At 42.9% G+C, this 21,970-nt stretch overlaps 1 protein-coding gene across 1 annotated transcript; it reads right to left on the bottom strand.

The window, feature by feature from the left end:
- On the bottom strand, positions 18,899 to 20,530 carry LOC110257886 (heat shock transcription factor, Y-linked-like). Its single transcript, XM_021080884.1, has 2 exons — positions 20,018 to 20,530; positions 18,899 to 19,594 (listed from the first exon to the last, which is right to left on the bottom strand). Exons 1-2 carry the CDS (start codon positions 20,528 to 20,530, stop codon positions 18,899 to 18,901), a joined length of 1,209 nt encoding a protein of 402 aa, XP_020936543.1.

Below are 21,970 nucleotides of genomic sequence, written 5' to 3'. Positions count from 1 at the left end.
TCGTTTTCTTTTTGGTTTCCTTTTCTGTGCCAAACTTGTAAGTTTGATTAGGTCCTATTGACTTATTTTTGCTCTTAATTCCATTGCTTTGGGACACTGACCTGAGAACATATCCATGAGGTTGATGTCAGAGAGCATTTGCCTATGCTCTCTTCCAGGATTTTGATGGTTTATTTTCTTATATTTAAGTCTTTAAGCCTTTTTTCAGCTTATTTTCTTATGTAGTGTGAGGGCATGTTCTAGTTTCATTGATTTACATCAGCTGTTCAGGCTTCCCAGCAATGCTTGCTGAAAAGACTGTATTTTTCCCATTTTATGTTCTCGCATCCTTCGTCAAATATTAGTTGGACCATAGGTGTCTGGGTTAATTTCTTGGTTCTCTAGTCTGTTGCATTGGTCTATATTTCTGTTTTGGTACCAGGACCACACTGTCTTGATGACTGAGGCTTTGTAATATTGCATGAATTCTGGGAAAGTTATGCCTCCCGCTTGGTTTTTGTTCTTCAGAACTGCTTTGGCAATTCTGGGCTTTCTGTGGTTCCATACAAGTTTTGGATTGTTTGTTCTGGTTCTGTGAAAATGTCATAGGTCATTTGATAGGGATTGTATTGAATCTGAAGATTGCTTTGGGTGGTAGTGTATCCATTTGTACAAAATTAATTTCTCCAACCCAGGATCACGGACTGTCTTTCCATTTCTTTACATCTCTTTTAGTTTCCTTGTTTAATGTTTTATAGTTCTCAGCATATAAGTGCTTTACATCCTTGTTCAGGTGTATTCCCAGGTATTTGGTTTCTTGGAGTGCAATTATAAAAGGTATTGTGTTTTTGTATTCCTTTTCTAAAGCTTCATTATTAGTATACAGAAATGTGACTGATTTCTGAATATGGATCATATATCCTGCTACTTTGCTGACTTTGTTGATGAGTTCAAAGTAGTTTTTGTGTTGTCTTTTGGGTTTTCTACACATAGTATCATGACATCTGCATCCAGTGACAGTTTTATCGCTTCTCTTTCTACTTGGATACCTTTCATTTCTTTGGTTTATCTGATTGATGTGGCTAGCCCTTCCAGTAAAATGTTGAATAACAGTGGTGATAGTGGACATCCTTGTCTTGTTCTAGATTTTGGTGGAAAAGTTTTCAGCTTTTCTGCATTGAGTATTATATATTGGCCGTGGGTTTGTCATAAATGGCTTTAATTATGTTAAGGAGTGTTCCCTCTATACCTACTTAGGTAAGAGTTTTTATCATGAAGGGCTGTTGGACTTTGTCAAATGCTTTTTCTGCACCTATTGAGATGATCATGTTGTTTTTGACTTTTCTTTTATTAATGTGGTGTATGGCTGATTGATTTGACACTGATTGATATGTTGAACCATCCCTGTGCACCTGGGGTGAATCGCACCTGGTCATGGTGTGTGACCTTTCTGATATGTTTTGTGCATTTGGATGGTTAAACTTTTGTTGAGAATTTTTTGCATCTACATTCATCAAATTTATAGGCCTGTAGTTTTCTTTTTTGGTGGTATTTTTGTCTGTCTTGGTAATTAAGCTGCTGTTGGCATCATAGAATGTCTTTGGAAGTGTTCCTTCTTCTTCAATTTTTGAAAAATTTTAAGGAGGATGTGTATAATTTCCTCTTTGTGTGTTTGGTATAATTTTCCTGGGAAGCCATCTGGTCCTGGATTTCTTTTGTAGGTAGTGTTTTTATAACATATTCAATTTTGTCTCTAGTGATTGCTCTGTTCAGTTGATCTATTTCTTTTCAGTTCACTTTTGGCAGGATGTAAGACTCTAGAAGTTGTCCATTTCTTCCAGGTTGTCAAATTTGTCAACAGACAATTGCTCATAATATTCTCTCATTTTTTTTTGTATTTCTTTACTATACATTGGACTTACCTTTTCCATTTCTGATTTCGTTTATTTGGGTTATTTCTCTCATCTTTTTGGTGAGACTAGCCAGAGGTTTGCCTATATGTTGACCTTTTCAAAGAACCAGCATTTTATTTGATTGATTGTGTCTATCATTTTTGAAACTCTATTTAATTGATTTCCTCTTTGGCTTTTATTATTTCCTTTCTTCATTCAAATTTAGGTTTTGCGGTTCTTTCATCTTTTTCATTTTATTTATATTTCCTTTTATTTTATTTTATTTTCCCACTGTACAGCAAGGGGGTCAGGTTATCCTTACATGTATACATTACAATTACATTTTTCCCCCACCCTTTGTTCTGTTGCAACATGAGTATCTAGACATAGTTCTCAATGCTATTCAGCAGGATCTCCTTGTAAATCTATTCTAAGTTGTGCCTGATAAGCCCAAGCTCCCGATCCCTCCCACTCCCTCCCCCTCCCATCAGGCAGCCACAAGTCTCTTCTCCAAGTCCATGATTTTCTTTTCTGAGGAGATGTTCATTTGTGCTGGATATTAGATTCCAGTTATAAGTGATATCATATGGTATTTGTCTTTGTCTTTCTGGCTCATTTCACTCAGGATGAGAGTCTCTAGCTCCATCCATGTTGCTTCAACTGGCATTGTGTCATTCTTTTTTTATGGCTGAGTAGTATTCCATTGTGTATATATACACCACATCTTCGGAATCCAATCATCTGTCGATGGACATTTATGTTGTTTCCATGTCCTGGCTATTGTGAATAGTGCTGCAATGAACATGCGGGTGCATGTGTCTCTTTTACGTAGAGTTTTGTCCGGATAGATGCCCAAGAGTGGGATTGTGGGGTCATATGGAAGTTCTATGTATAGATTTCTAAGGTATCTCCAAACTGTTCTCCATAGTGGCTGTACCAGTTTATATTCCCACCAACAGTGCAGGAGGGTTCCCTTTTCTCCACAGCCCCTCCAGCACTTGTTATTTGTGGATTTATTAATGATGGCCATTCTGACTGGTGTGAGGTGGTATCTCATGGTAGTTTTGATTTGCATTTCTCTTATAATCAGCGATGTTGAGCATTTTTTCATGTATTTGTTGGCCATCTGTATATCTTCTTTGGAGAAATATCGATTCAGGTCTTTTGCCCATTTTTCCATTGATTGATTGTTTTTTTTACTGTTGAGATGTATAAGTTCTAGAGATTAAGCCCTTGTCCGTTGCATCATTTGAAACTATTTTCTCCCATTCTGTAAGTTGTCTTTTTGTTTTCTTTTTGGTTTCCTTTGCTGTGCAAAAGCTTTTCAGTTTGATGAGGTCCCATGGGTTTATTTTTGCTCTAATTTCGATTGCTTTGGGAGACTGACCTGAGAAAATATTCATGATGTTGATGTCAGAGAGTGTTTTGCCTATGTTTTCTTCTAGGAGTTTGATGGTGTCCTGTTGTATATTTAAGTCTTTCAGCCATTTGGAGTTTATTTTTGTACATGGTGTGAGGGTGTGTTCTAGTTTCATTGCTTTGCATGCAGCTGTCCAGGTTTCCCAGCAATGCTTGCTAAATAGACTTTCTTTTTCCCATTTTATGTTCTTGCTTCTGTTGTCCAAGATTAATTGACCATAGGTGTCATGGTTTATTTCCGGGTTCTCTCTTCTGTTCCATTGGTCTGATTGTCTGTTTTGATACCAGTACCACACTGATTTGATGACTGTGGCTTTGTAGTATTTCTTGAAGTCTGGGAGAGTTATGCCCCCTGCTTGGTTTTTGTTTCTCAGGATTGCTTTGGCGATTCTGGGTCTTTTGTGGTTCCACATAAACGTTTGGATTGTTAGTTCTAGTTCTGTGAAAAATGTCCTGGGGAATTTGATAGGGATTGCCTTGAATCTGTAGATTGCTTTGGGTAGTATGGCCATTTTTACAATATGGATTATCCCAATCCAAGAACATGGAATATCTTTCCATTTCTTTACATCTTCTTTGATTTCTTTGATTAAAATTTTATAGTTCTCGGCATATAGGTCCTTTACCTCCTTGGTCAGGTGTATTCCGAGGTATTTGATTTTGTGAGGTACAATTTTAAAAGGTATCGTATTTTTGTATTCCTTTTCTAATGTTTCATTGCTGGTATACAGAAATGCAACTGACTGCTGAATGTTCATCTTATATCCTGCTCTTTTGCAGAATGTATTAATCAGTTCAAGTAGTTTTTGGGTTGACTGCTTAGGATTTTCTAGGTATAGTATCATGTCATCTGCATACAGTGACAGTTTGATCTCTTCTCTTCCTATATGGATGCCTTTGATTTCTTTTGTTTGTCTAATTGCTGTGGCGAGGACTTCCAAAACAATGCTGAAGAGCAGTGGTGAGAGTGGGCATCCCTGTCTGGTTCCAGATTGGAGTGAGAAGGCTTTCAGTTTTTCCCCATTGAGGATTATATTTGCTGTGGGTTTCTCATAAATGGCTTTGATTATATTCAGGAATGTTCCCTCTATACCACTTTTGCGAGGTTCTTGATCATGAATGGATGTTGAACTTTATCAAATGTTATCATATGAACGTTGATTCATATGATTTTTGACTTTTTTTTTTGTTAATGTGGTGTATGATGCTGATTGATTTGCGTATGTTGAACCATCCTTGTGAACCTGGGATGAACCCAACCTGGTCATGGTGTATAATTTTTTTAGTATGCTGTTGGATTCGCTTGGCTAAGATTTGTTGAGGATTTGCATCTATATTCATCAATGATATTGGGCGATAGTTTTCTTTTTTGGTGGTATCCCTGTCTGGTTTTGGAATGAGGGTGATGGTGGCCTCATAGAATGTCTTTGGGAGTATTCCTTCTTCTTCAACCTTTTGAAAGAGTTTAAGGAGGATGGGCACCAGTTCCTCTTTATATGTTTGATAAAATTCACCTGTGAAGCCATCTGGTCCTGGACTTTTATTTGTAGGGAGTGATTTTACGACCTCTTCAATTTCATTTCTAGTGATTGGTCTGTTCACTTGGTCTGTTTCTACTTGATTCAGTTTTGGCAGGCTGTAAGATTCTAGAAAATTGTCCATTTCTTCCAGATTGTCATACTTGTTGCCATATAGTTGTTCATAGTATTCTCTTATGGTTTTTTGTATTTCTGCTGTATCCGTTGTGATTTCTCCTTTTTCATTTATGATTTTGGTGATTTGGGTTCTTTCTCTCCTCTTTTTAGGGAGTCTGGCCAGGGGTTTGTCAATTTTGTTCACCTTTTCAAAGAACCATCTCTTGGTTTTATTAATTTTCTCTATTGTTTTTTGAGTCTCTATTTTATTGATTTCTTCTTTGATCTTTATAATTTCCTTCCTTCTGCTGACTTGAGGACTTTTTTGTTCTTCTTTTTCTAATTCGTTTAGGTGGAGGGTTAAGTTGTCAATTTGGGATTTGTCTTCTTTTTTGAGAAAGGCCTGTATTGCTATAAATTTCCCTCTGAGCACTGCTTTCGCAGCATCCCATAGATTTTGAGAGGTTGTGTCTTCATTATCATTTGTTTCAAGGTAGTTTTTAATTTCCTTCTTGATTTCCTCATTGACCCATTGGTTTTTTAGTAGCATGTTGTTGAGTCTCCATGTAGTAGGTTTTTTCTCTTTGCTTTTCCCATGGTTGATTTCTAATTTCATGGCATTGTGGTCAGAGAAGATACTTGAGATAATTTCTACACTCCTAAATTTATTGAGATTCGCTTTGTGTCCCAATATGTGGTCGATTCTTGAGAATGTTCCATGAGCATTTGAGAAGAATGTGTATTCTGCTTTTTTTGGATGTAGTGTCCTGAAGATATCAATGAAGTCTACCTTTTCTATTGTTTCCTTTAGGATGTCTGTTGCTTTATTGGTTTTCTGTCTAGAGGATCTGTCCATTGATGTGAGGGGGGTATTAAGGTCTCCTACTATGATTGTATTCTCATCAATATCTCCCTTTATGTCTGTTAATATTTGCTGTATGTATCTGGGTGCTCCTATATTTGGGGCATATATGTTGATGATAGTAACATCCTCTCCTTGGATGGATCCCTTAATCATTAAATAGTGTCCTTCTTTGTCTTTCTTTATGTCTTTTGTTTTAAAGTCTATTTGGTCTGATATGAGTGTTGCAACTCCTGCTTTTCTGTCTTGTTTATTGGCGTGAAATATTTTTCCCCACCCTTTCACTTTCAATCTATATGTATCTTTTGTCCTAAGGTGAGTTTCTTGTAGGCAGCATATTGAAGGTTTTTGCCTTTTTATCCACTCAGCCACTCTGTGTCTTTTGATTGGGGCATTCAGTCCATTGACATTTAAGGTGATAATTGATAGATGATTATTTATTGTCATTTGAACCTCGTGTTCCAGTTGATTCTATGGTTCTCCATTCTTCCATTCTTCCTTTCTTTTTTTTTTTTCTTTTTTTTGGTTGGATGGTCTCTTGTTGTTATCTTATCTGCTTGAGTGTATTTTTTTTTTCATGTTTTGCAAATGCAATATTTGCTTTTGGCTTGTGGTTGCCCTGTTTTTTAAGTATGCTAACCCCTTCCCATAATTGTGTGTTTTAGCCTGATGGTCCTGTTAGTTCAAACACTTCATTACTATATTAAAATTAAGAAGAGAAACATACAAACAAACAATAAGGGTTATTTATTTCCTAACATCCCTTGCCCACATTTTATGGTTTTGATGACTCTTTTATTTTTTTCTTTTTAATTTTATTTTGTTTGAAGCATGTTCATGATTACATCTGTATGCTGGCTTATTTGAGTGACTGCTCTCTGATTGCGGTTTCCTCAGTCCTAGTTCTTCCTCTTCTTCTTCTTCTTTTTTTTTTTCTTTTCTTTTCTTTTTTCTTCCCTTTCCTTCCTTTCTTTTTGGTTTAGGGAAGCCCTTTCAATATTTCCTTTCACCTGGGTTTTGTGTTGCTGTATTCTTTACGTTTCTGTTTGCTGGAAAAAAATTTAATTTCCCCTTCTATTTTAAAGGATATTCTTGCTGGATAGAGTATTCTAGGTTGCATATTTTTTTCCTTTGAGCACTTTAAATATCTCTTGCCATTCCCTCCTGGCCTGTAGTGTTTCTGTAGAGAAATCAGCTGATATTCTTATGGGGGTTCCCTTGTAGGTAACATTCTGGTTTTCTCTTGCTGCCTTCAGGATCCTCTCTTTATCACTAACTTTTGCCATTTTTATTATGATGTGTCTTGGTGTGGGTCTGTTTGGGTTCAGTTTGTTTGGGGCCTCTGTGCTTCTTGTATCTTGAATCCAGTATCCTTTAGATTTGGGAAGTTTCCAGCGATAATTTCTTCAAATATATTTTCCATGCCCTTATCTTTTTCTACTCCTTCTGGAATTCCTATTATGCATAGATTGGCCCGCTTTATATTATCCCATAGATCTCTTATATTGCTTTCCAGTTTTTTGATTCGGTTTTCTGTCTGTTGACCCGATGGAGTGATTTCCATTATTCTATCTTCCATATCACTGATTCGTTCTTCTGCATTATTCATTCTGGTTTTTACTGCCCTTAGTTCAGTTTGCATCCCTGCAAATGAATGTTCTAGTTTTTCTTGGCTCCTCCTTAGATTTTCTAGTTCCTTTCTGATGGTGTCTGCATTACTGTTCATATCTTCTCTTAATTCCTTCAGTATTTTCAGTATTTCTCTTTTGAACTCCAGGTCTGTCAGACTGCCGAGATCTGTTTCATTGCTGACTGTTTTAGGTGAGTTCTCCTGTTGGTTTGACTGGGGGTGGTTTCTCAGCTTCTTCATCTTGCTTGTTGTTTTCTTTCTCCTGAGGGAGTTGTACTCTCCGTATCAGGCAGTGTTTGCCTTGTCACTGCCATGGAATATTTCCTGAGGGCTGGCGTTGTTGGTCAATCTTTTCTGAGGCAGTGGGGCTTTTCTGGAGTGTTAATGAGGCTAACAGTGTTTCTTTGAAGCAAAGGAGGGCTTCCTGAGGGCAGACAGGACTGGGAGATCCACACCAGGATGGTAGCAGATTTCACTTGGTCATGCAGAGCTTGCTCTGGTGTTTTTAGGCTGTGGAGTTCTTGCAGGGGGTTGGCAGTGTTGGGCAGCTGTTCCTCAGGAGTGCAGCACCTCCTGGGGGCTGGAGCTGCTGTCTGGGGCACTGAGAACCTGAGAGACTCTCGCCTAGGGCAGCCCAACTCAGAAGGACAGCCTGAGAATGTAGGTGAATCTTTTCACATCTGGCTGAGCTTGTTGCAGCTTTTCTGGGCTGCAGGGGCTCTTCCAGGGGGTGATGCTGAGCATCTATTCTGCAGGAGTGGGGCACCCCCTCGAGGCTTTTTCGGGTAGCAGTGCCACTGGAAACCCAAGAAGCTCCTCCCCAGGGCAGCCCAACTCAAAAAAACCGTCTGAGATCTTTTCCCAACTCAGCCAGGCTTGTTGCAGATTTTCTGGGCTGCAGGGGGGTCCTGACTGGAGCTGTCAGTCCTATGCAGCTGTTCCACTAGGTCTCAGCACCCCCTGGGTGCTTGGGAGTGTAGCACGGCCATTGGAGACCCAAGAGGCTCCTCCCCGGGGCAGCCCGACTCAGAAAGACTGTCTGTGATCTTTTCCTGACTCGGCCAGGCTTGTTGCAGCTTTTCTGGGCTGCAGGGAGTCCTGCCTGGAGCTGGCAGTCCTATGCAGCTGTTCCGCTATGTCTCAGCACCCCCTGGGGACTTGGGCGCATAGCAGGGCCATTAGAGACCCAAGAGGTTCCTCCCTGGGGCAGCCCAACTCAGAAAAACCATCTGAGATCTTTTCCCAACTCTGCCTGGCTTGTTGCAGCTTTTATAGGCTGCAGGGGGTCCTGCCTGAAGCTGGCAGTCCTTTGCAGCTGGTCCACTAGGTCTCAGCACCCCCTTGGGGCTTGGACGGGTAGCAGAGCAATTGGAGACCCAAGAGGCTCCTCCCCAGGGTAGCCCGACTCAGAAAAACCATCTGAGAATTAGGCAGATCTATTCACAGCCTGGCTAGGCTTGTTCTAGCTTTTCTGGGCTGCAGGCCTTTTCTAGGGGGCTGGTGGTGTTTGGTGCTTCTCTGTGGAAGTGTAGCCCCTCCAAAGGGCAAGCAGGCCTGTGCAGGGACAGCCCCTGCGGTTGTAGGCTTCAGGCAATTTTTGAGGCCAGCCCTCCTGGATGGCAGGCAGCCCCAGGTTAGGCGAGAGCATAGGGGGTGTTGGGGGTCGGGGGAGGGGATGCACTGGGAAGCACAGCTTTCTGTTAGCTAGCGGGCCTGTAAGCTTGCTGTGGCATGGGGGGTATTCTATGGGGACCCACCCCTTCTCTCCCCTCCCTAGCAGGGGCGCAGACCAGGCTCTTCTCCCAGGTTCCCTCTGATGTGGCTTTCCACTTCCCTGTCCCTAGAGTATTGTTCCCTTCCTCTGCAATAGCTTTGTTTTCTAGTCTCCCAGGCAGTCTCTGCCCCGTCAAATGGTTTCTAGACCTCCCAAGCAGTTTCCGCTCCGCCCTGCCCCCCCGGCATGGGGACTAACCTCCAGGGCTAAGGTCTTGTTGCCCAGCCCCAACCCAGGCGTCTCAATTTTTGGTAACTGTGCCCATAGTTCAGATGGTCCGTTGGGTTCTTGATCGGCTTTTCCATACTCCAACTTACTGCTACACTCTTCCCTGCATCTGGAGATTTCTCCAGTTTGTTTGATCTTTCCCCCGGTAGGTGACTTTCCAGGGTGCGGGAACCTTTTCTCCTCCGTAGTCCCCTTTCAGGAGCGCCCGTCCCACTCGAATTCACCTTCTCTCACTCTCCGATTTTCTCCCGCTCTGCCCAGTAATATCACGAACTTCTTGCCTTTATTGGAGTATAGGTTCCTCTGCCAGCGATTGGTTGCTGTTCTGTGCGAGTCATTTATTCTGTAGATGTGCTTCTTTTGTTATGTTTGTGGGAGAGGGTGAGCGTGTCCCCCTACTCCTCTGCCATCTGTCCTCCCTCCTTTCCCTTCTATTTTAAATGGTATTCTTGCTGGATAGAGTATTCCACGTTGCATTTTTTTTTTCATTTCAGTCTTTAAATATCTCTTGCCACTCCCTCCTGGCCTGTAGAGTTTCTGTGAAGAAATCAGCTGATAGCCTTATGGGGCTTCCCTTTTAATTGACATTTTGCTTTTCTCTCTCTGCCTTTAGAATCCTCTCTTTATCTTTAATTTTTGCCATTGTTATTATATGTCTTGGTGTGGTTCTATTTGGGTTCAAGTTGTTGGGGCCTTCTGTGCTTCTTGTATCTTGAAGTCAGAATCATTTAGATTTGGAAAGCTTCCAGGGGTAATTTCTTGAACTATATTTTCAACCCCCTCTTGTTGTTCTTCTCCTTCTGGAATTCCTACTATGCAAAGATTGGCCCACTTTCTATTATACCATAAGTCTCATATGGCTTTCATCTTTTTTCATTTGGTTTTCCTTCTGCTCTCCTGTTTGGCTGATTGCCATTGTTCTATCTTCCACATCCCTAATTCATTCCTCTGCGTTATTCATTCTGGTCCTCACTGCCCTTAGCTCCATTTGTATCTCTGCAAATGAATTTTTTGGATTTGCTTGGCTCCTCCTTATGTTTTCTCGTTCCTTTCTGAGGGCGTCTGCATTTCTGTTCATATCTTGTCTTCATTCCTTCAGTCTTTTCACTGTCTCCCTTTTGAACTCCAAGTCTGACAGACTGCTTCAGTGTTGAAGATTTTAGGTGAATTCTCCCATTGTGTAAACTGGGAATGTTTTCTGAGCTTCCTCATCTTGCTTGTGTTTTCCATTTTCTGTGAATTTGGGGAAGCCAGAGTGTAGTTTGGCACAGTTGAGGCTGCACCGTGGTGGTGGAGCACTTCAGCAGGGCATGCATGGTTTGCTGGGTCAAACTGCTGAGCCTAGGTTCTTCCCATGGCCAGGCATGGTTGGCCTTTGTGCACGATTGTGGTCATTCACTTCTTGCAGCCAGCATGGGCTTTCTGGTGAGCTCTGCAATGGTGGGGCCCTTCCTGAGGTCAGGTGGGGCTCAATGGCATGGGATGTGGTTGAGGCACAGCCCTGCAGTTGGGCAGGGCTTTCCCTGGTTCTCAGTGGCAGCAGAGTGCCTCCTGCGGGCATGCGGTGCTTTTCAGTGTGCTCAGATCATCAGTTGCCAAGGGTGGGTGGGGCTGGCCTCCTTGCTCTGTGGCAGAAAGTTGCTTCCTGAAGGTGGGCAGGACCAGGCAGTTCACTCCATGGCAGAGGGCCCTGCCCGAGGGTGGATGGGCCTGTCAGGTGTGCACCATGGTGGAGGTGAACTTCCCACATGTGCCTGGAGATTGCTGGGGCATGCCATTCAGCAGAGCACTTCCCAAAGGAGGGCATTCCTGGCCTGGTTTCCCCATGGCAGGTGGGTACTTCCCAAAGGCTGGTGGGCCTGGCCAAGGTTTGCCACTTTGGAGGTGCCCTCCCTGCACATGGGCGGGGCTTGCCCTGGTGCTCCATGGCAGTGGGATGCTTCCTGAGTGTGGGCAGTGCTGGCCAGCTCGCTCTGCAGTGGAGAGAGCTTCCCAAGTGTGGGTGGGGCTGGCAGGTGCCCATGGAGGTGGAGGTGCATTTCCCATGGCTAGCTGGGGCTTTCTGGGGCAACCTGTAGCAGTGGAGCACTTCCCAAGGGTGGACAGGGCTGGCCGAGTTGCCCCATGGCAGCAGGGCACTTCCCAATGGTAGGCAGGGCTGGCCAGTTTCCACTGTGGTCGTGGTGCATTTCCCAATGTGGTGAGGAGTTTCCCAGGGCCTGTCAGGGCAGTGGGGCACTTCGCATGGCTGGGCATAATTCCAGACATAAGTTCTTCAATACGTTTTCAATAATCTTTTCTTTTACTTCTCCTTCTGGAATTCCTACTATGCACAGATTGGCCCACTTTATGTTATCCCATAGGTCTCTTATATTGCTTTCAGGGTTTTTTCATTTGGTGTTCTGTCTGCTGTCCTGTTTGGGTGATTTGCTTTCTTCTATCTTCCACATCACTGATACTTTCCCCTGCATTATTCCTTCCAGCCCTTACTGCCCTTAGCTCACATTGTTGGTCTGCAAATGAACTTTCTAGATTTTCTTGGCTCCACCTTATGTTTTCTATTTCTTTTCTGATGGAGTCTGAGTTACAGTGCTTATCCTCTCTGAATCTCTTTCGTACTTTCACTCTGTGTCGTTTGAACTCAAAGTCTGTCAGACTGTTTGAGTGTTGAAGGTTTTAGGTGAATTTTCCTGTTGCATAAACTGGGAATGTTTGCTGAGCTTCTTCATCTTGCTTGTGTTTTCCTTTTACTGTGAATTTGGGGAAGCCAAAATGTAGTTTGGCACAGTCAGGGCACATGGTGGTGGTTGGGCTCTTCCTGAGGGCATGCATGGCTGGCCGGGTCCCACCGCCGTGGCTAGGTGCTTCCTGTGAGCAGTCAGTGTGGCTGGGTTGTGCTGCTCTGGTGGGGAGCTTCTGTAGGCTGGGTGGGGCTGGCCAGAGTGTTCTGCCTTGGCAGTGCACTTCTTGAAGCCAGGTAGGGCTTGATGGGTTGTGCCACAAGTTTGGAGGGTTTCCTGAGGGCCTGCAGGGCTGGCCAGTGCCTGTCATGGTGGAAGTGCACTACTCCTAGCCTGGTGGGTCTGGTTGGTGTACGTCCCATTGTTGGTGCCCTTTCTGCAGCCAGGGGCAGCTTCCTGTGGTTCTCTCCAGCAGTGGAGGGCTTCCCAATGGTAGGGAGGGCTGGCCGATGCATGCCTTGGAGGACATTCACTCCCCATGGCTGGGAGCGTCTTGCCCTAGTGGTCAACAGCAGTAGGGGGCTTCCCGAGGGTGGCGGTGCTGGCTCTCTCACGCTGTGTCAGCAGAGCCCTTCCCAAGGGTGGGCAGGGCTGGCCTGATCCTGCTGCTGTGGTGGTGAACTTCCTGATTTGGGGAGGAGGTTGCTGGGGTGCACCAGGGCAGTGGGGCACTTCCTGTGGGTGGACCACCAAGGAGGTGGTTGCCTTCCCATGGGTAGTGGGCCCAGTCCACTGCAGAAGGAATGTGGCTTCTCCCCGGGCACGCCCGTGGTGGAAGAGGGGGTTGTGCTGGGAATGCCCTCTGTGCTCTACTAGCTGTTGTGCAAGTGAAAATGCTGTGGAGCAAGGAGTATTCTCTGGTGGCCCGCACATCCTGCTCTCCCCTCCCCAACAATGGTGCAATGTCTCTCCTGCAGGCCCAGACCTTCTCCTGGGTTCCCTCTCTTGTGGCTTTCCAGTCCCCAGCCCTTAGCACTTTGCAACCCTTCACCCCTGGGGCACCACTTCCTCATCTCTTATGCTGTCTCCACACCACCAACCCCAGCCTGCTCCCAGGGACTCACCTCCAAAGCTTAGGGCTTTGCACCCAGTCCCCACCAAAGCGTCTCAGTCTTTGGTACCTGTGCCAGCGGTTCTGATGATCTGTGTGGCTCTCACACTGCCTCTCAGTCCTCTGACCTGCTGATACACTTTTCGTGGCATATTGGAGATCCCTTGGACTCAGCTGATCTTTCCGCAGGTTCGGTGAGTTTCCAGGGTGTGGGTTCCCTTTCTCTTTCACCATTCCCTCTCAGGAGTCCAGTCCTGATGCCCCTTCTCTCTCTCTCCTCTTTTCTGTTGCTTTATGCAGTTGTGTCAAGAGATTCTTCCCATTTTTGGAGGTTTCAGTTCTTCTGCCAGCGTTCAGTTGCTGTTCTGTGTGAGTCATTTTACATGCAGATGTGTATTTTTTGTTGCATCTGTGGGAGAGGTGAACAAATCCCCCTACACTTTCACTATCTGGGCTCTCTAAAATTGTGTCCTTCTTTATCTTTCTCTATGGCCTTTGTTTGTTTCAATGTCTATTTGTTCTACTATGCGTATCACAACTCCTGCTTTCCTGTCTTGACCATTGAAATATCATGTCCCATTCTCTCACATTCAGTCTATATGTGTTCTTTGCTCTAAAGGGAGTCTCTTGCAGACAGCAGGTTGTATGTTTTTGCTTTTTGATCTAATCTGCTGCTCTGTGTCTATTGATCAGAGTATTCAGTCCATTGACCCTTTGGTAATTATTGAGAAACATGTTATTTATTCCCGTGTTAAACCTTGCTTTTCAGTTGATTCGTTGTATTACCTTGGTTTTTTTTTTCTCTTTTTTTTTGATGATTTCCATTTATTTTATGCTTGGATACATTTCGTTTTAGTTTTCATGAATGTAATGTTTGGTTTGATTTGTGGTTTCTCTGGTTTTCAAGTATGTTAACCACTTCCTACATCTGCTTGCTTTAGCCTGGTAGTCATATAGGCTGCAACACGATATTTAAAAATAGGTGTCTATATTTTCATACTTCCTTACCTACACTCTATGCTTTTGAATTTCTTCTTTGAGACATTCGAGTTTGTCCTTTTGGTGTTCCTTGTGTTTCTCATCATTTTTCGAGTAGATTTTTGTTTGTTTGTTTGTTTGTTTTGGTGATGTATGCTGGCTGATTTAAGTGACTGCTTTCCAATCTGTATATGTTCTGTCTTATTTTTTCTCCTTCTTCTTCTTCTTCTTCGTCTTCTTCTTCTTCTTTTAGCCATTTCTGTATTTTTTTAGAATGGGTTTAGTATTGGTGTACTCGTTTAGCTTTTGTTTGTTGGAGAAATTCTCTGTTTCCCTTTCCAGTTCAAATGATACTCAATAAATAAATAAAACATACATAAATGAATAAATAAATAAATGATAGTCTTGCTGGGAAGAGTATTCTAGGCTTCAGAGTTTTTCCTTTTGGAACTTTGTATATAGCTTGCCAATTTCTTCAGGCCTGTAGTGTTTCTGTAGAGGAATTAGGTGATTTGCAGGTTCTCTTGTAGTTAATGTGTTGTATTTCTCTTGCTGCCTTTAGAATCCTCTCTTTATCTTTGCCATTTTCATTATAGTAGGTCTAGGTGTGGGCATATTTGTGTTCAGCCTGTTTTGTGCCTTCTGTGATTACTGTATTTTGATACCTGTTTCCTTTAGTTTGGGAAAATTTTGAGACATAATTTCTTCCAATATATTTCCAATCCACTTGTATTTTTCTTCTGCTTCTTGAATTGCTATTATGCATAGATGGACCCCTGTTATGCTACCCCATAGATCTCTTATGTTGCTTTCATGTGTTTTCATGTGGTTTTCTGCCTGCTGTCCTGATTGGGTGATTTCCATTATGCTATCTTCCATGTCACTAATTCATTCCTCTGCACTCTTCACTCTGCCCTTTAGTGCCTTTAGCCCAGTTTGGCTATCTGCAAAAGACTTTTCTAATTTTTCCCTTTTTTTTCCCTAAATTTCCTCATTCCTCTCTAAAGTAATCGACATGACTGTTTTTAATGTGCTCGTAAATCCCTGATATTCAGCCTTCATTCCTTCAGTATATGTTCAATATACCCCTTTTGAACTCAGGGTCTTTTGGCCTACGAAGGTCTGTTGCATTGTTTCTGCTTCACATGAAATCTCCTGTACCTTACGTGGGAATTGTTCCTGGGCTTCTTCATGGTGTCTATGATTTTCTTTTTCTGTGAGTTTGGGGAAGCCAAACTCTAGTCTTGGAGGGTTACTTCTAGGCAAGAGCAACCCTTTGTATTTTGTGGGGTGTTACCATTTATTTGGGGCATGGAGGATTGCATTCTTGCTGGCTCAATCTTGGGAGTGAGCACGCCATTATCCCGAGGGTGCAGAGTGTATTTCCAGGGAGAGGTAGGTAGTGGGTAGGGCTGGTAGTGCCTTCTTGCTGGGGTCTTAGCAGCAGCAAGTACATGCAGGGAGGTGGCACAAGCTACTCCTTGTTTCAAGGCCTTGGGAGTGATAATGAGCTTTTTGCAGAATCATGAGGTGCCCAGAGCATTTGGTAGTGGCAGTGGCAGTGGCAGTGGCATGGTTTGTGAGTTCCCAGAGAAATTGGAGCAGAAACAGGTAATGTTTGGTCACAATGACCTCTTCTGAGGTGCCCTCTGAGGTGATTAGGGCCACAAGGGGTGCCTGTTCCTGGACCCCTAGTGGTAGCAGGCCATGCACACCTCTGGTGGTTTGCCCCCCCAACTGAGGACCCTTAGAAGAAGCAGCTTGTCCCTCTTAGCCCACACAGGAGGTGGTGCACCACTGCTCCTAGTTACAGGGTCTTGGCAAAGGACAGTGTTCAACCTTCTGGGTGCTTCTTCCCTGCAACTGTCAGAGCATTTGGCACTGACAGTTGCAGGGCAGTTATATGGCCAGGGTGTTGACAGCAATACTGGGTGGTGCTCAGTTGTAGTGCCCGCTCTGATTTCTGACCTCTGAGGTGACTGTGGTCAGAGATTGGACCTGATCACACACCCCTACCGGTGGCAGGCCTTGACTCCCTGTGGTTTCTGAGATGACTGCTTTGGGTTGTCCCCACTGCCTGTAGATCACTCAGGAGGCACCACATCTCACTTACCCACCTGATGCCCTTAGCCCCCACCAGAAGGATCTGGACACCTATAGCCAGCACAAAAAGTGTCCAGGCTGCTGTAGCACAAGCAAGTGGCTTCTTGCCACCTGTGGCCTGCACCAGGTGCACCCTGCCCTCTGAAAGCCTTTGCACATGTGAGCAGGGAGATTCCTTTGGCATCTGCCCCTCCTCCTTTTCCCCTCTGCAACAATGGCACCTTGCTTTTTAAGACAAAGTGGGGTCCTTTCTACTCCAAGGATGGCTCTGAGGTGACTCTTGGTATGATTGAAAATAATTCTTCTGAATGTACTCCAGAAAGACAGTAAAAGAGAAACATAAGAAGCTGCTAAGTCAAACAGATTCTATATCTTCAAGGGACCTGCTAACCTGGCTGAGGTTTGGTGTTAAAGGCCAGCATTTGTATTTAAGCCTGTCTTTGTGTAAAAGAAGAAAGCAACCTCTACGTGTGAATCGGGACATATAAAGGGGTGGAGATAAAGGCAAAAATAACCTAGATCAGTTTGAGGATTTTAGAGAAAATGACACCCACATTTTTTTTCTACTACTTTTTCTTTGTAGATGTTTCACTGATAAAATGCCACCCTGTGATGACAGTGATGCCATCTCTGATGATGTCATGTGGATATTGTTGTTGCACTTATGGTGTAAATGATGGTCATGCTTCCTGGATAAGCTAAAATATGTTATCGTTTGGAGTGTGAAATGTACTTTTTAAGTAATTGTTTATCTTTTTTTTTTGTCTTTTGAGGGCCACATCTGTGGCATATGGGCGATCCCAGTCAGGGTCAAAGCAGAGCTCTGTCTGCTGCCTTACACTGCCATAGCAATGCTGGGACTGAGCCACATCTTTAACTCACATCACAGCTCATGGCAACTCTGGGGCTTTAAACCACAGAGCGAGGGCAGGGGGTGAAGCTGCTTCCTCATGGACACTATTTAGGTGTGTTAACCTCTTTGCCATCATGGGAACTCAATGGAATTTATTGATTTATTTTTTCTTTGCAATGAAGACAATCTTGTCAACTAATATCCAAGTTCCATTTGAAGTAACAGATAGACTATAATGCAGCTGAGAAAACACTACGTAAATACTATGTATTTTCCCTTTCCAAATTGACTTTTATTTGCCCCTTTTTCCACACCATCATGATTGAGACCCCCATTCAATACAACTTGGACTATTTCAGAAATCTCTTGACAGCTATTCTCTATTTCCTTAGTTCCATTTTCCTTTTTGAAACAGTTACAGCTAGGGGACATGTCAAATTCTCCTCTCAAATTATCAAACATTTCAAATATTAAAAAATGGCAAAATAATCTGCCATTGAAAACAATTAAAACGACAAAAGGACAACCTGCAATGGGAGACAATTATTTCAGATGATGCAACTAATAAGGGCTCAATCTCTAAAATCTACAACCAACCTATGCACCTCAACAACAAAACAGCCAATTACTCAGTGGAAACATGGGAAAGAGACCTGCATAGACATTTCTCCAAAGAGAATATACAGAGGGCCAACAAGCACATAAAGAAATTCTCAACATCACTGTTTATTAGAGAAATGCAAATCTACACTACTATGAGGTATCACTTCACACTGGACAGAATGGCCGACATTAACAAGTCCACACATGAGAAAAGGCTAGAGAGGGTATGGAGAAAAGAAAACTCTCTTACACTGTGGGAGGAATGTAAATTGTTACAACCGCTATGGAAACACTTCAGAAAACTAAATATAGAACTAGCATGTCATGCAGCAATCCCACTCTTGGGCATACACCTGGGGAAAAAAAAATTTCCATGAAAAACTTACATGCGCTTGTATGTCCAATGCAACACTATTCACAAGAGGAAAGACATGGAAATAACTTAAATGACCGTTGGAGAGAATGGATTAAGGGATGTTGTATATATACACAATGCAACACTACTCAGCCATAAGAAAAGAACAGAATATTGCCATTTGCAGCAACACGGCTGGAACTGGAGACTCTCCTACTAAGTGAAGTAAGCCAGAAGGAGGAAGGCAAGCACAATATGACATCACTTATGTGTGGAATGTGATATATGGCACAACTGAAACTTTCCACAGGAAAGACACCCATGGATTTGGACAACAGAGTTTTGGTTGCCAAGGTGGAGGGAGCAGGATTGTGATGGACTGGGATTCGGGGGTTGAAAATGCAAACTATTGCATGTGGAGCGGGTATGCAATGAGGTCATGCTGTATAGCAATGGGATCTATCTCTAGTCACTTTTGATGCAGCATAATGTGAAACAAAGGATATGTATGTGTGTGGGTGTGGGTCTTGGGTGGGTGGGTGTGTGACTGGGCCACTTTGCGGCACAGTATGAAAGTGATAGAACACAGTAAACCAGCTATGATGGAAAAATCATTTTAGAAAAAGAAATGCAGCATCCTTTTACTCTTAACTGTGTCAAAAGTAAAGAAATGGAAGCTATGAAGATGAACATACAAGTTTATTGCTGAAATAACAGAATTGCAGGAATTTGGTGACATTTGCCAGCATAAATTTTCATCTTCACTCTCCTGCATAACTTATAGTCCTTTGATAGGTCAGTAGTAATTAGGGTGATGTTCAGATATGGAAGAGGACTGAGGGTTTGGCCTTGAAAGGGATGCAACAGATGTGTCAGTGGCCATTGGCATTGGGAACCATGGATGGGCTGCTGGTTGCGGGTTAGACACAGGGCCCTCAGTTGGTGATATATTCTGGTATCTGGTTGGCAAAGGAGAAGGCTCCACCCTCAGTCCAAAATAACCACTTGGGAAGTTAGAAATGCGGTGGTACTGAGAAATGGAAGTGGTAGTTGTAATGAAATTCACGATGTGGCCACTTGCTGGAGAGTAGCTGCTTTGTGAGTGCATGTGAAACGTGGTCAACTGACTAAAAATAGCATGTTGAGCCATGACAATTTGTCCTGGTGGCCTGACTGATGGTGATGATGGAGAAGAAAGACCACTTCTAGTTGGGGTAGTTGTATTAGAAATTCTCTGGCTCATAGAAGGCCACCTTATTAAAGGCACATTTAGGTTTGTAGAGGTTGAAAATGCATCTTCTCCACGAGTTTCTGCAGCCACATCAGAATTATGGTTATCCACATCACCCCCTGTTCTAGAGCGCTTCTTGCTGCAGCCTTGAAGTAGAGAAGCCGATACTGGAGAAGCATTTTTCACCCTGACTCTTCTTTTCATCCTCACCAACAGATTGGGACAGCCTCGTTTAAAATTTGGATTATGGTAGAACTGCAGCTAAAACCAAAAGAGAAAGGTATTTAGTGACCTTTTAAACAAAGATACGAGGACAAAGAATCCATAAAAATCTGACTTGTTTCATCACACAGAGTTAATGTCAGGAAATAATACTCATCTATTACTAACATTTTCAAAAATTTATGTAGTGGGAACAGGCAATTATGGTCCTTAAAAAAAAATGCCTGGTGCATTTACAGTAACAGTATGAGGTTCAGGGGCTTGTATTGGGTGAGGTTCATCGAGAAGGCTCCAGGTGGCTAGGAAATTTCTCTATCACCCCAAATATTTTATGACCAAGTGGCCTTCAACTTAAAAGCGTAGCAGTACTTCATCCCACTTTCAAGGTCTACTATGACCCTATATGTATGAACATATTTGCAGATGTCCCTCTGTAAATAGTAACTGGACATTTCATAATACCTTGTTCCAAGCAGAGTCTTCATTATCTTCTGCCAGAATGTTGGCTAGTGAGGCAGGTCTTTGAAAATTCCTTCGCAATTTAGTAAATCCATAAAGGTTAAGCTGTCGAACTAAGCTTTTCATACTCTCAGTTTCAAAAATTCTGAAGGGAGCCTTTCTCTCCAGAACTTCTTTCTTGAAGCGTTCTTCATTAATCACGATCGAGGTTCCATTTTCATCCCACCAAATGGACTTAAATCGATCACTTTCAACAATTTCCCAAAGTTTTCTGGGAAAGGGCAGAGGAGGAAAATCATTATCTCCATCTGGTTCAGAGGCACACAATGTGTGGCATGGCTCTTTAATCAGGGAGCCCTCAGACAAAGCCTGGAAAGCTTTTTCTTCAATCTGAGACCTCAAGTCCAAGTCCCCAGTGATTGAGTTATCACACCATGGAGATGTAATGGAGGATTCTGAACCAGTTGGTGCATCTTTAGGAGACACACCTTGAATTTCTGAAGGAGCATGTGCCATCTCAGATAAATTTCTCTTCAGCTACTTTTCTCACCTGCATGGCTTTTGAACTCTGCAGTTTTAAATGCTGCTTTGGTAAGCCTACACAGATAAACTATCCAATCCATCACAATGGTTGCCAACCTGAGTAGCTGTGACATCACAAGACACTAGTCTCCTAGCAATCTGAGCATCACCTTCAGTCAGGGTTTACTTCTCTATGAAATTAGCCCAGTTAATATAAAATATGACCTCCGTACTTGAACAGTAACCCAAAGAGAGAAAAAAAAATGAGATCAGCAAATGAGATCCTATTCCAATGGAATTTTTTTAATAAAAAATCACATAAATAAATAAATCCATTTCATCCCTGAAGTAAACGCAAGTTCTCTCTTGTGCACATAAGCACTTGTGCCTGTTATGTAAGGCCTTGTAAATGGAAGAAAAAAAAAAACAGCAAACTGAAACAAAAGTTATGCAGCTCTTGAGAGTGTATAACTAGAATCTGTGCAGTATTTATATTCAGAAAAACATAGCCAGTGTTCTCTGGTGGCTAGCTTGTTACAAAAGTGTTCTGATCTCTGCTGTGCTATGGGTTCAATCCCTGGCCTGGGAACTTCTGCATGCCCCAGGTACAGTCCAAAAAATAAAAAGACAAAAGGAAAAGACAAAAAGAAACAAATACACAATCAAAAACAAAACAAAACATCACAAACCATGACCTTTATCACTAACCAAGACATGGAAGGGCCCTGGGCACCAGGCAAAATATCTATAGCCATAGAGACCAAAAAAGATTGATGGTTGCTTGTGTTAGGAGAGGAAATGTGGGGAAGTACCATCCAAAGGTTTTGAGATTTCATTGCGGATTGATACAATGAGAACTGAGGAATTGATGGGTGTACCACATTCTGAAGATTATATATGCCCTTGAACTGAATACTCTAAAACTTATACCATAATGTTTTCACATTGTTAAAAACTGACAGTGATCTGGTATCACTGATTTTATTATATCGAGTTTTCTGTGTATCCTACGCAAGTAGTCTGTGTGTTAAACAATATTCCAAACATTTTCCGTTAGGTTGCTGAGGGAGGAAGGCACAAGACCAAATAGTACACAAGAGGGATTTATTAGGGTCTCTGAGGGGGCTGGGCAGAGCCCACGATGGCATCAGCTTTGACTGCAAGGAGGTGTTAGGCTTATAAAGCATCTGTGGTGGGAGTCTGTGGTTGGAGTCCACGGTGGGACCTTGTGGCAGGGAAAATGGAGAAGAAAGGGAAGGTCAAGGGAGGTGTAGGGACTCAAGTCCCATGACAGAGCACAGTTAATCCGTGTAGGCAGTTAGTCTGTGCAGGCAGTTGCTTCCCACAGGTCCTCGTTTCTTGCTGCCCAACTTGCACATCCACATTCTGGGAGGGGTGTCCACAGCAAGTCTCTCAGGTGAGCAGCAATAGTTG

Source organism: Sus scrofa, chromosome Y, assembly GCF_000003025.6.
Source record: "Sus scrofa isolate TJ Tabasco breed Duroc chromosome Y, Sscrofa11.1, whole genome shotgun sequence".
Classification (NCBI taxonomy): domain Eukaryota; kingdom Metazoa; phylum Chordata; class Mammalia; order Artiodactyla; family Suidae; genus Sus; species Sus scrofa.
The sequence above is the reverse complement of the archived record's forward strand: the minus strand, read 5'-3'. Positions and strand labels throughout refer to the sequence as shown.